This window comes from Patella vulgata, chromosome 4 (assembly GCF_932274485.2).
Source record: "Patella vulgata chromosome 4, xgPatVulg1.2, whole genome shotgun sequence".
Classification (NCBI taxonomy): Eukaryota; Metazoa; Mollusca; class Gastropoda; family Patellidae; genus Patella; species Patella vulgata.
In genome coordinates, this window is record NC_065882.2 from 67,672,106 (window position 1) to 67,684,727 (window position 12,622).

The 12,622-nt window shown below is 32.1% G+C and overlaps 1 protein-coding gene across 1 annotated transcript; it reads left to right on the forward strand.

Moving 5' to 3' along the window:
* The first annotated feature begins 200 nt into the window (after window positions 1-200).
* Window positions 201-12,365, forward strand: LOC126818034 (mitochondrial import inner membrane translocase subunit TIM44). Its single transcript, XM_050545209.1, has 15 exons — window positions 201-263; window positions 1,789-1,953; window positions 2,789-2,887; window positions 3,738-3,815; window positions 4,116-4,196; window positions 6,107-6,256; window positions 6,749-6,818; window positions 7,421-7,487; window positions 7,640-7,725; window positions 10,289-10,381; window positions 10,626-10,750; window positions 11,218-11,268; window positions 11,525-11,614; window positions 11,881-11,995; window positions 12,340-12,365. Exons 1-15 carry the CDS (start codon window positions 207-209, stop codon window positions 12,363-12,365), a joined length of 1,353 nt encoding a protein of 450 aa, XP_050401166.1. The 5' UTR covers window positions 201-206.
* Window positions 12,366-12,622: the final 257 nt, after the last annotated feature.

Consider the following 12,622-nt stretch of genomic DNA (forward strand, 5'->3'; position numbering starts at 1 on the left):
TAAAAATATAGGTCTTAACCATAGATTTATACCATAAACTTCTATTTATAACTCTATGGTCTTAACCAAATTAATCGTAACGCAGTAATTACTATTATAATAATTATCCTTATTTAAAAATTTATTTAATGGGAGGTAACTCCAAATATAACGATTGTCTTTCTTGGAAAAAACTTTACAAATGAAGTTTAATAAAGTCCTCCATCATGGCGACCATGTGTCGAAGTTTTTTGATTTCTTGCCGAAAAAAGTTACTTTACAAGGTATTAGATATGTTTATAATGGAAACAGTATGATACAACTTAACTACTTATTAGAGCGTACATCGGGCTTGGTTTTTTTTCTGTATTACACAATGAGGTGCCAAAGATTTTTCATCTGAAGATTCATATTTGCCATCAGTCACGTACGTCGTGATTTATAAAGTGATGTAATTGAGGTGTCCTTGGCATCTAATGCAGACTTATATAAATGTCGAAGTATCATGATAAATTTATTAGAATTGATATGATCAACACAGACAAATTTACTAATAATATTTGCCTGACATAGGCCCTATATCATAAACCATAATTACAGGCCTTCGCTTAAAAGGAGGGCAGTCACTCTCGCTCTCCTGGCAGCACCTGGATGTCTAATAGTTTAACTTGACACCCGTCAAAGAAAATAATCAGGAATAATATACTGGTAGCAAAAAATATTGTCAATCTCGACAATCAACTTGCCTGTCGGCGACAATAAAAGTCATACCTTAGTCTTAGTGAGAATCAGCGATCTGCTTCATAATCCAAGTACTTAGCACATTTAATGATAATTTTGATAAATCGGTAAAAGAAAAAAAAAACCTGTTATTCATAACAGGTCCAGCAAGTTTCCTTTGTGAAAATAACTAAGTAAGCCACATGGCGAATGAAGACATCTCGGCATGGACTGTGAATCTCGGGATTCCAGGTAGATATTAAAATAATAATTGGATCATACATTTGATGTTTGACTGACCATTTGTTAGTTAAATTTAAATAGCCATTAAATAATCCTCTGATAGAACACGGAATATCCCGAGAAACAGTTATTAATGATATATTTTTCCGTCAAGATCTCCAATGCTTGCTGATTCCCGATGTCACGCGATGCATTGGCTGGTATTAGGTCAATAAACCAGCATTTCACGATTTAGTTATAAAAGGTGTTTACCTTGATGCTTTTTTATTTTAAACACATGCTGACGAAATTATTTTTGAAAATAATGTCATTAATTAAGGCTATGGCAATTTCAATTATCATCCATGAATGAATAAAAACTTTGCAAGTTACGTATCAGTTTATCTATCAAGTAAATGAAGACAGTAATTCATTCATGAATATTACTGACTTGAACTTCAAACCAGCCGGTATTTGAATTAAATATGGAAAATTTTCAGAAAGGAATTATTTTTGTTGAAATCTGGTTATTATATAAAAGTTAATGGGAGCTTATAGGTCTAATTACACTATTTCCTATACCAGGACCTCATTTGATCCAATTCGACCCAATTCTGGCAGTTGGTTTCAAAATGGATTAAGATCCCTGTTCTAATCACTAATGCAAAAAAAAATTTCCTCAAAGGATTCAGTCAAAAGTGTAATTATTTAAGTTTGTTATACGACTTAAAGTCGAGTTTGTGGATTACCATATATGGTACAGCTGATATTTTATATGTTTTATGTATGGACAAATTTTAGAAAATGGTGGAGGTTGTTCTTTTCAAAAAGTGACACTGTAACCTCATTAATATACTTTAATTACAGGCTATAAATACAAGAGTAACCAGTTATGCAGTTAGTCAATATCAAATTAGTAATTTATCAACACATTATAGTCATAATAAAATCAAATCACACAGTTGGCTTTCATCGCCCTGTATTCATGATGTCATTTCCTCACCAGTATTAATCCAATACTCATATCATCAGGTAAGCATTAATTATTAGTCTCTTACCGGGTGAAATAAGAGGGAGGGACTAACTTGTCTGTCCATCATTTTTGTTTTCACCTTTGAGATATTTGATTGAAATTTGATAACTGCTATTGATTAGCTGAGTTACAATTATACAGATCAAGTTCGAGCTTCAAGGGGTTTTGTTAAGTTTTTCCTTAATTATGGCCCTTTGTTTTCCAAATATCTTTTGTTTTGAAGTTTTGATTTATTTGAGTTGCTACATAGTTTTACAGAATTTATTTCATCTGTTCATGTTTGGATTAAATATGCACAGAAATGTATTCACAGTAGGCTATTAGTCTCATAAATACATGCATTGCAAAATGTGTAAGGACCAGTAGAGGACATGTACATGTATTGTGTTAATAATAATAATCGTCTTATATAGCGCTGGAATTCCAACCAAAAGAGGCTGGTCATGGGCAAATTACAGTGTCTTTAAAGTCACTGTTTACTGTCAAAAATGCTTATTTTTATACCATCCCGAAGTGTTTGTGTACTTTTTGTTAATCATTGGAATTTGCAAGCTTCTTGAAACCTAGGGGAAAATGTATTTAAGATTTGTACAATTTTAATCATAGAAAATCTTATTTGATAATAAGAGGCTGAATTAATTCAAATGGCATTAGTTTTGATCGTCTTCATATGAACCCAGAATAATTATTAGGGCTTAATTGATTTCTTGCAAGTAATCATAAAATTGTGCTTTAATTCATTAAGCAATGAAAATGACAGTCTATCCTGTACCAAAAATTAAATTTGAAAATCAAAATTTTTTGTCTTAAATTGAATGTGGTTTTTTTTTTCAGCCTGTCAGGTTTATGTCTAGTGATGGTAAAAAGAGGGGATTCTTTCAAGATTTAATAACAAATATCAAAGATGAGTTGGCAAGAAACAAAGAAATGAAGGTATAGTTGTAACTAGATCATATTGTATAAAATACCATTTCACAACAAATGCTGTTCAGTTTGAAATGTATTGGTCACTGAAACTTTTATTATGAAAGTGTATAAAATGATGTAACATTGCCACCAAAAGCATTCCATATGGTTCCCAGTGTTTTACATGTTGCAGCCATAATTATAAAAGTGTATGAAATGCTGCAATATGGACACTGTTTTTGGAGTTTTAAAACAAAAAGCATTCCATATAGTGTCTAGTGTTGTGCATGTTGCAGCCGTCGTGACACTATGATACCACCTGCATGGCTTTGGGTCTACAATCCTAATACACCTCTTTTTATGGCACAACATTTTCCGTTAAGTACTATAGGAAAATACCATCAAAAATCTGAAAGTTTTTGGGGGCACTTGAAACGCCTAAGTCAAAAAGCCCAAACATCAGAATATATATCTAAACATTACACCAATGTAATCCATCAGCTTTTAGTGAAACATAAATTTATTACAAAGGTGGTTAAGTAACAAATGTTGGCCTATTGTTTACAAAACAATATTTGAGTAATATATAGGATTATAGATAAGGAAACTATCCTTGTATTACTTTATGGTTTGTAATAATTGTTTAGGTTGATATTGCTGTGGAAATTGAACTGTTCAAAATTAAAAGAAAAACTAGGAGGTGCCATCTATGCTTTAATAGGCATATCATCATAAATTCAAACAGTCAAATTTGGACTAGATTTTCAGGGATAGGCCTACCATTAGCTCATTCTTGTTTTGCATGAATAATCAATATATTTCTGTTATAATTAACTCTACAAAATAGCATTTATAATTTTGTGTATTTTTTCTTCAGGAGAGTTTGAGTAAGTTCAAACAAGAAACATCAAAATTAGAACAATCAGAAGCTATCCAAAAGGCTAGACAGAAATTTGTAAGTATTTTTAGATCTTTTACATATTCTATGTTACATGTGTCTAGTGTAAAGGGTAGATAGTGTTGTTAAATCATTATCACCATACAAAAGAAAGTAATCAATGGTGATAACATAGCAATGGTAGTTCTTATTTGATAGCAATGAGATACTTCTAATTTGTTTAGTTTTAAGCGGAAATTCATAATACATTTATTATATTGAAATTAATTTCCTGTTATTTGAAAAGTTATTTTATTTATCTGCTGTTCAGTGTATTCTGATACTATATTTAATAATGCTTTTTCTATCGACTTTTAGGATTCCATAGAGGCTGAAACTAAGAAAGGTTCAACGGTTATAAAAAAAACTCTCGAAGATATTAAAGGAAAATTTTCAGAGGTAGGTTTGTTTTTAGGCTGGAGAGTAAACATGTTGAATATGTACCTATAATATTGTGGTGATTTTAAATCTAGTAATTTCTATTTGACTGCCTGGTCATTCAATAAATTCTTAAAAGTCTAGAATGTGTTTTAAGTACAGTGGACTCTGTCACATCCGATGTCCGATCACTCCGGATTGCTGTGACATCCGACATGATTTTCATGTCCCGATTTATTTCCTTATTACTTCAGCCAAAAAATCGCTGGTAAATCCGGATTCTGTATGTTCCGGATTACGACATCAATCAGCCGTTCCGTCACATAATTTCCATTGAATCGACACCGTATAATCCATACTTCAAACGGTGGGTGTGAAGCATCCAATTATCGGTGAGATTAAAACTCAATGGGTGTGAAGCCAGAAAAGATTAACAAGCAATCACCAATCAATTATCGGTGAGATTAAAACTCGCAAGCGCCGGTCTGTGTTGATTACTTTGATAATGTTTTTAAATTCTTTGTTGATTATTTTACAGTTTATAATCTCTTGTAAGAGTGCACTTGGTATTTGATTTTAGTTACTCATGTCAAATACCGCGACATTATATAAAAATTGTCGCGATTGAAGAATCATTATACATTATTGTATTCAAAATGTCTGAACGTCCTGCAAAGCGTGCCCGAACAGATTTGACATTAGATGTAAAGCGGCAACTTATAGCAGAAGGAATTAGCCGTTAAGTATTCAATTGGCCGAGCTACAGTGTCAGACATATTAATGCGTAAAGATGAATTTAAACAGAAGTTTGTTAATTATTTAATGTAATAAAATTTTGAAAGTACAGAAAGGTTTATCATTTTTAAAGGGAATAGCATTCTGGTGATTCGAAGCTACAATATAAAAATACTTCCGATTTTCGAAGTTACAGTATTTCCGGTTTTGGAAAAAGCTTGGTATTCCGACACGCTGTGTGATCCGAAATATTGTAACGATCCCGTACGATGTTGGATGTGACAGAGTCCACTGTATGTACAATTTACTGTACAGACATCATTATATTAATCTAATGAATGGATATCTCATTGTTTACTACTGATATTTGTTAGTATCATCTAATTATAGTTAAGAATAATTTAAGATTAGTGCCAGTCATCAACTTGCTCATATTAAAGGAGATGGTACATCTATTTCTAATAGATCACATGCCAGATTAAATAAAAGAAACCCAGAACTGACAGGGGTAGAAACACAATTAACAGTTAACATTGCTACACAGAATTAACAAATTTTACAGATTTACTAAAAAAACTTTTAACCATGAGGATGCCATATTTAAAGATTTGGTAGTATTGACAACAGTTAATCGAGTAAGGGTGGAGCTTAAAGAGGTGCGGGAGCCACGGTGGCTAGGTGGTTAAGACGCTGGATCGCTAGCCTGGAGGTCGGGTGTTCGATTGGCCGACAAAGTTCATCTGGATTTTCCGAAGTGGTTTCCCCCTGTCAGTGATGTAGAACGTAGGGCTTGACAAGGACAGCTGTCTAGTCCTTCGGATGATACGGAAAACCGAGGTCCTGTGTATACATTGGAATGCACGTAAAAGATCCCTTGGCAGTTGGAATTCGATATAAGTGTAGGCGATAGTGCCGCTGCCCGGGCAAAATTTCCCTCATAGCACACTGTATGGTGTATGCTTGTCTTCATTAGCCCAGTATAGGAGCAGAACAGTAGGACGTTAAACCCCATTTCATTTCATTTAAAGAGGTGCATCTAAATTTTTTCCTAAACCTTGATATAAGTAGGTAGCTGTTACCATTATTACTGGATTGATAAAGTCAGTATTATAGAAATTTTATTATTTTAAAGTTGTTTTTTTTACCCTTCCCGTAAGCTAGTAATCATGTATTAAAACTTGTTTCTTTTTTCATAGACAATGGAAGAGGTTCAAAAAACAGAATTTATTAAAAAAGGCAGAGATATAACTGATGAATTGGGTAAAACTGCTGGTAAAGCTGCTGATAGTATTTCTAAAAAAGGTCAGGATATAGGGCAGAGTTCAACATTTCAAAGTATTTCTCAGGTTAGTATTGCATAATATCATATTGTTGTCTTGGTGACAGGATGATAAGTGTTATATATTGAATTTACCAATATGTGTGTACCGTTATTGTTATTAAGCAATTTTGGAGAAGTGAACGTGGTTATTTGAATTATTCTCCCGGATTTGGATTAGACACATATTTTTGTTACCTGCATTTATTTGTCTGTCTATATATCTTAGTTCATGTTGGATATTTGTTGAAATCTGCAGGGATTGGTTTCATAAGGAAAGACCCTATCAAAATTCAGATTGCAAGGATTGAGTGTAGAGAAGGACTCTTATCAAAATTCAAATCGCAAGGATTGAGTTTAAGGAAATTCAAAATGCAGGGACTTAGATTAAGAAAGGACCCTATCAAAACTGAAATTGCAGAGTTACCTTTCTGTTTACTTTCAAACTTATGAAAGATTTTGAACGCATTATACATCTATATGCATTTTAATAACTTGGTAACAAATGGGTTATTTTTAGGGTGTAAAAGCAGTAAAAGAAGAATTTGATGAAGTGACATTAGCTCGAGCTAAAACATATAAAGCACCAGGTATTGTCAGCCACCATGGTTTCTATCTTTTATCTGTTAACAGGGGGGATTTACACATTATCTATAATTTTAAATCACCAAAATCGATCAGCAATGATTTCAGAGCACCATATAGAATAAAATTACCTTCATGATATTAGTTTCATGATAACCATTTAATTTTCACTAAAATATCAAATTTCTCACGGCTTAATAGACACTAAATGTGTATTCAGATTTAACGTTTAATTAAGAAAATAAAGTCAAAATACCAACGCTAGATAATTTCCTGGCTTGGGTTCAATCAGATTTAAACTAGAACCATCAGGTTTCTCTGCTACCAATGAAAGATGGCCGGGTCTTGTTATGCTCGAGCAGCATAGATAGATGAAATTTCAATTCCACATATCTCTGTAAATACTGAACGAGATTGTGACTGATATTTCTATTAGAGATTCATCTTTCACAATAATGTAGTTTGCAGGTGATTTCTATTGCTTAAAATGTCACATTGGGACATTAATTTATTTGTTCAATTTTTTTCCCATATTAGAATATATATCAAGTCTAGCACATTACAGTAATTGTCAGGGTTTGAAATTAATTTTATTCTTATTTTTTAGTAAAATTACGGAAACGTACAGATAGATCTGGCTATTCTAAAGATGACAAGCAGTTTGAAGCAGATGAGTATGTATATGTAGACTTAATTTTTGTAACATGATTATTATATAAAATAAATTTTTATCACTCATTGTAAATTTATTTAGACAAGCGAATGCCCAACTATGCAGTACACTTGATCAACTAATAAGATATTCATTTATTAATTTTTCTTTCAGTGAATCAACAGGGATGGTTTTACATAAAGATTCAAAATTTTATCAAAGTTGGCAAAATTTCAAAGACAATAATCAATATGTAAATAGTAAGTAAATTAATGTTTACTTTTATGGTGTCTGTGTGTAGGCAACTATATAGTTAAATATACAGGGATGGTTTTACATAAAGATTCAAAATTTTATCAAAGTTGGCAAAATTTCAAAGACAATAATCAATATGTAAATAGTAAGTAAATTAATGTTTACTTTTATGGTGTCTGTGTGTAGGCAACTATATAGTTAAATATACAAATGTCATCTTCTGTGTCAATCAAAAAAAAAATGTGTTTTATGTGTTTGTTTTTGTATTCTGGGTTTCTTTTTGGTTTTATACATCGTGTGGTTCTCCTGCACTTAATATTATATTTCTAGAAAATACAAATTTCACTGTTTATATTTCTAGAAAATACAAATTTTACTGTTTATATTTTTAGAAAATACAAATTTTACTGTTTATATTTTTAGAAAATACAAATTTCATTATTTACATTTCTAGAAAAAACAAATTTCACTATTTATATTTCTAGAGAGTACAAATTTCACTGTTTCTATTTCTAGAAAATACAAATTTTACTGTTTATATTTCTAGAAAATACAAATTTTATTATTTGTGACCGGCCGCATCTAAATGAGTCGAAATGCGCGAGAATCAATAATGAGATAAAGACAAAATAAGTGAAAATATTGATTTTGAAAGAAATTGAGATTTTCACAAAAATGAGTCTATAAATATACTATCTATCGACACAGAAGATCAAAATAGCAATAAAACATTTTAAAACACCTGTATTTGAACGTTTTGTAAGAGTACCGTATTCTTAAATCTGTCCTATTTCTTAAAATTCTCGGCGAAATTAGTTATTTGTCTTTGCTCGCAGCGGGACGACCGGTCATTCCTCTTGCATAACAATTGGCATCGTTGTAAAGCGGGACATCTCTAGTTTATAAATATGATCAAAATATTGTCGATGAATTGATTTTGAACGGATACAATCAAGTTTTAAAACCCTCCAAAAATATAAATAAACTCCGCCTGTTGCCATGCTGTCCACACAACTCCTTTGCTGATTGGCCCAGACACCGCGTGCAAGACATTATCCATAAATATTTGGTTTTGGCGATAATGTTTTTGGGTACTTACATGCGATTCACTCTGATAAGTGGCAGAAAAAAAAAAAATTCTGATCGTAGAGATTGCCGTTGAGTGTTAATCGAAACCACGTGGCTGATGATGTAAATTAATCGACAAGCGGGTGTGTGTCATTGAGTAATACTATTACTAATCAACTGTCACGGGTCAATGATAAAGCCGTCGACAACTCATTAATTACTCCGAATAATTAATCCCAGTGGTGATTATTTGATATCTCATATCATCTTTAAAAAAATAATCTATATGCCTTAAATGGAAATAAACAAAATGGCCAATAATTTTCTTTTCGAAGCGAATTTTATTGATAGCTGAATTCCGTTTACCGTCGCTTCTTCATACGGCATGCAAAGTAAGGAATGCATCTGGGATATTATTGTTTAAAATTCTCTTATCACAATGGGTCGAAAAAATGAGAACGACCATCGAGCCGAAATATGATGATTCTCAGTTTGCCATTGAGTATCCTCTGAATAATGTTGATATTTACATCAAAGCCAAAATGCACGAAAGTGAACGTAAGCATTTCTTGACTATGAAATTGACATTTCTATAGGGACTCATATTTTGATAACGTCACGGTACCTGAAAATAATAATAGACCTATCGTACACGCAAAATCTTATTTTAATTCACGTGTTAAATGAACATGCTACAGCTGTGGCAGCTTCTTTGATGATTATCCAATCAACAATCTTAATCTCCTGACCACTAGTTGGCACTAAGGTGCTAATTAATTGATGAGATTAACTGAGTTAATCTCACTAAAGTTATATTATACACAACAGACTACTAATGTATAGATTGTTCTTCAGTATAACACTATCATGTGAATATTATGCCGTATGTGTTGTGCATGTTTCGTTACGAAAGGAGTGCATTTATTACGATTTTCGTCGTCAGCACCCTTGAAATCCTAAATAAAAAACATATTAAACGACAAAATATAGCAAATAAATTGCGGAAATAGTCGGATCAAATTTTTACTACGATTATCGTCTTCAGCACCCCTGAAAACCCATGGAAAGATATATTCAACGACAAAACAGCAGATAAATGGCCTGGTTGCTATGGGATTTTGTTTTGGAACATACCAAATCTTGGACTTGCTTTTTCTCAAAACTTACTTTCGTGAGTTGGGTAGCTTCTAATGGACACAGCTCAGTCAATTTTTGCCCAATTCAAACAAACTATACATCAAATTGAAGGCAATGAGTTGGAGAATGTGAAAATAACAATAACTCAGTTTTCAAAATTTCCTCATTGTGACTCAGTATGCTGTGGGGGGTCACATTTATATTTCTAGAAAAAACAAATTTCACTATTTATATTTCTAGAGAATACAAATTTTACTATTATATTTCTTGAGAGTACAAATTTCACTGTTTATATTTCTAGAAAATGCAAATTTCACTGTTTATATTTCTTTGAAATAAAAATTTCCACTGTTTATATTTCAGAAATGTTTGATCTAAAGACGCGTTATGATGAAAGTGATCATATGTTAGTTCGTGTTACAAGAGGTTTTACAGATAAAGTAGGACAAGTTTTTGGTGAGTGATGATATTATAGTAGTGATAAAACAAAATCCTATCACTCTCATCTATTTCTAAGCTATTTAATACCATTTTAGCTTTATGAATGTCAGCACTTGTTCTTTATATGCATGTGTTTAGAAGACTTATCTAATCATAAAATAAGTCATTGATCAACAAGGATATGATTATGAAATGACTTTATTAAAATACTGAATGACTTTATTAAAATACTGAAACTTGTATTGATTTTTTTCTACAGGTGGAATGTTTTCAAAAACAGAAATGTCTGAAGTTTTAACAGAAATCTGTAAAATAGATCCTTCATTTGAAAAAGAAAGATTTGTTAGAATGTGTGAAAAAGAAATTATTCCTAATGTTTTAGAGGTATGTCATTCATATGTGCCTATTTTGAAGAAAGCAAGGGTCTGTCTGTTGCACTTTTTGGGACACAATAACTCTGGTTCTAATTGACCTAGAATGTTCAAAGGTGGAGTGGGTGTTCATTAGGGGAATGCCTTGATCGAGTTCAGTGATGAGCATTAATGTTTTTTGCATGGCTAAGCAGAGCTAAGCAATTTCATTAATCGATGCTTTAGGACACGATAACTTTGATTCGAATGAAGGGAGAGTAATGAAACTTAGTGTATAGTTTCACCACATCAACTTAGTGTATAGTTTCACCACATCAACTTAGTGTATAGTTTCACCATATCAACTTAGTGTATAGTTACACTAGATAAATGTGCAATTACTTTATATGTGTTGTCTATTTATTTTGGGATTGCAGAGGGGACATCAGATTTTCTGTTTTTACTTGTGTCAGTTATTGTGAATTATTTGACTATTTTCAGGCCATTATTAGAGGTGATTTAGAAGTGTTAAAAGATTGGTGTCATGAAGCAGTGAGTAGTGTATTTTATTTTGTTACCCATAAATGCAGGATAATGGCATATCAGCAATTTATTTTTAACAGCAATACACAAATATCTAAAAAGAGATTAGTAATACTGAATTACTGAATGTAGAGTGAGGCTTATCTGTGTTTTAAGTTTTCGTTGCTCCCCAGATTTATACTCTGATTGGACATTGTCACAAGAATACAGAGCTTGAAGCAATATCTTCAACCATATTACTTTAAAATATTATTCTTTTTTACAGCCGTATAATACTCTAGCACATCCTATTAAAGCAGCTAAACAAGCTGGATATAGATTTGACTCCAAAATCTTGGATATCAGCAATGTTGATGTGAGTTTAAATCGTTATTTTACACACTGATTTATCTGTTCTATTTAACTTCACATATTTATAAATAAATAGATTGACAGTACTGATCAATCGATTTCAAATTTTGGATTGATTACTATATAAGGGGAGGTAACTGTGTTTTCATACCTTAACGTCATATTATCTCCCCTTAGACCACAAACTGAATCCATTACATCTTGTTATTATGCCATTGTTAACCTGTATTTATGTTTACTGTTGATTTAAATGTTATTTAAATTTGATAGGTTGTTGCTGGTAAAATAATGGATCAGGGTCCCGTTTTAATTATCAGTTTTAATTCACAACAAATCTTAGCAGTGCGAAATTCAAAGGGAGAGGTTAAAGAAGGAGATCCTGTAAGTAATTGTTTAATATTGCTAAACTTTTGACAAATGAGGAAGCTAGATAAATGGGGTTTAAAATCCACTTGACACAAACTAAGTCATCTCGGGACTAACATATAAAAGTTTATTTCAATAATTCACATGACGTAAGAGTCTTTTTAACTCTAAGAGGAAAAGAAAACCTTAGGGGTTGGGCAGGCAACCCTACTCCTGGTCATGTACAGGCTTTGGATAGAAACCACGCCACTTGTCTCAATGATAGGCCATATGATCTAAAGCGCATGAATGTGACGAAGTAGAAAATGTTCATTTTTGAACAAAAATTGGCTCATTCTTAATTATGCCTCTTTTGTGTTGCAGTACAGTATCCTGAATTTAGTACATAAATGTAGATAATACAAATATTGGGGTAGTTTGATTAAAAATTGTCGCTGGTATTTGTTGTATTGAAAACCATAATTTTTACGGAAAACAATCACTGGTTTGTTCACACAAAACACAACGTTTCAAGCACATATGGCCCCCTATTGTATCACTATATATATTACCCTTTAGTTTACTATCATCTGTGCTTGGAAATGATAAGAGAACACTTGTCCAAACATGGTGCCTAGCTACATGTGTACAAAACAGTGATTGTTTT

Excerpts from the sequence above, each read along its gene's own strand:
- LOC126818034 (XM_050545209.1), top strand. The coding sequence starts at position 207 with ATGGCGACCATGTGTCGAAGTTTTTTGATTTCTTGCCGAAAAAAGTTA. Across the intron at positions 2,888-3,737 it reads CAAGAAACAAAGAAATGAAG|GAGAGTTTGAGTAAGTTCAA; the intron begins GTATAGTTGTAA and ends TTTTTTCTTCAG. Across the intron at positions 11,996-12,339 it reads TAAAGAAGGAGATCCTGTAA|TACAGTATCCTGAATTTAGT; the intron begins GTAATTGTTTAA and ends TTTGTGTTGCAG.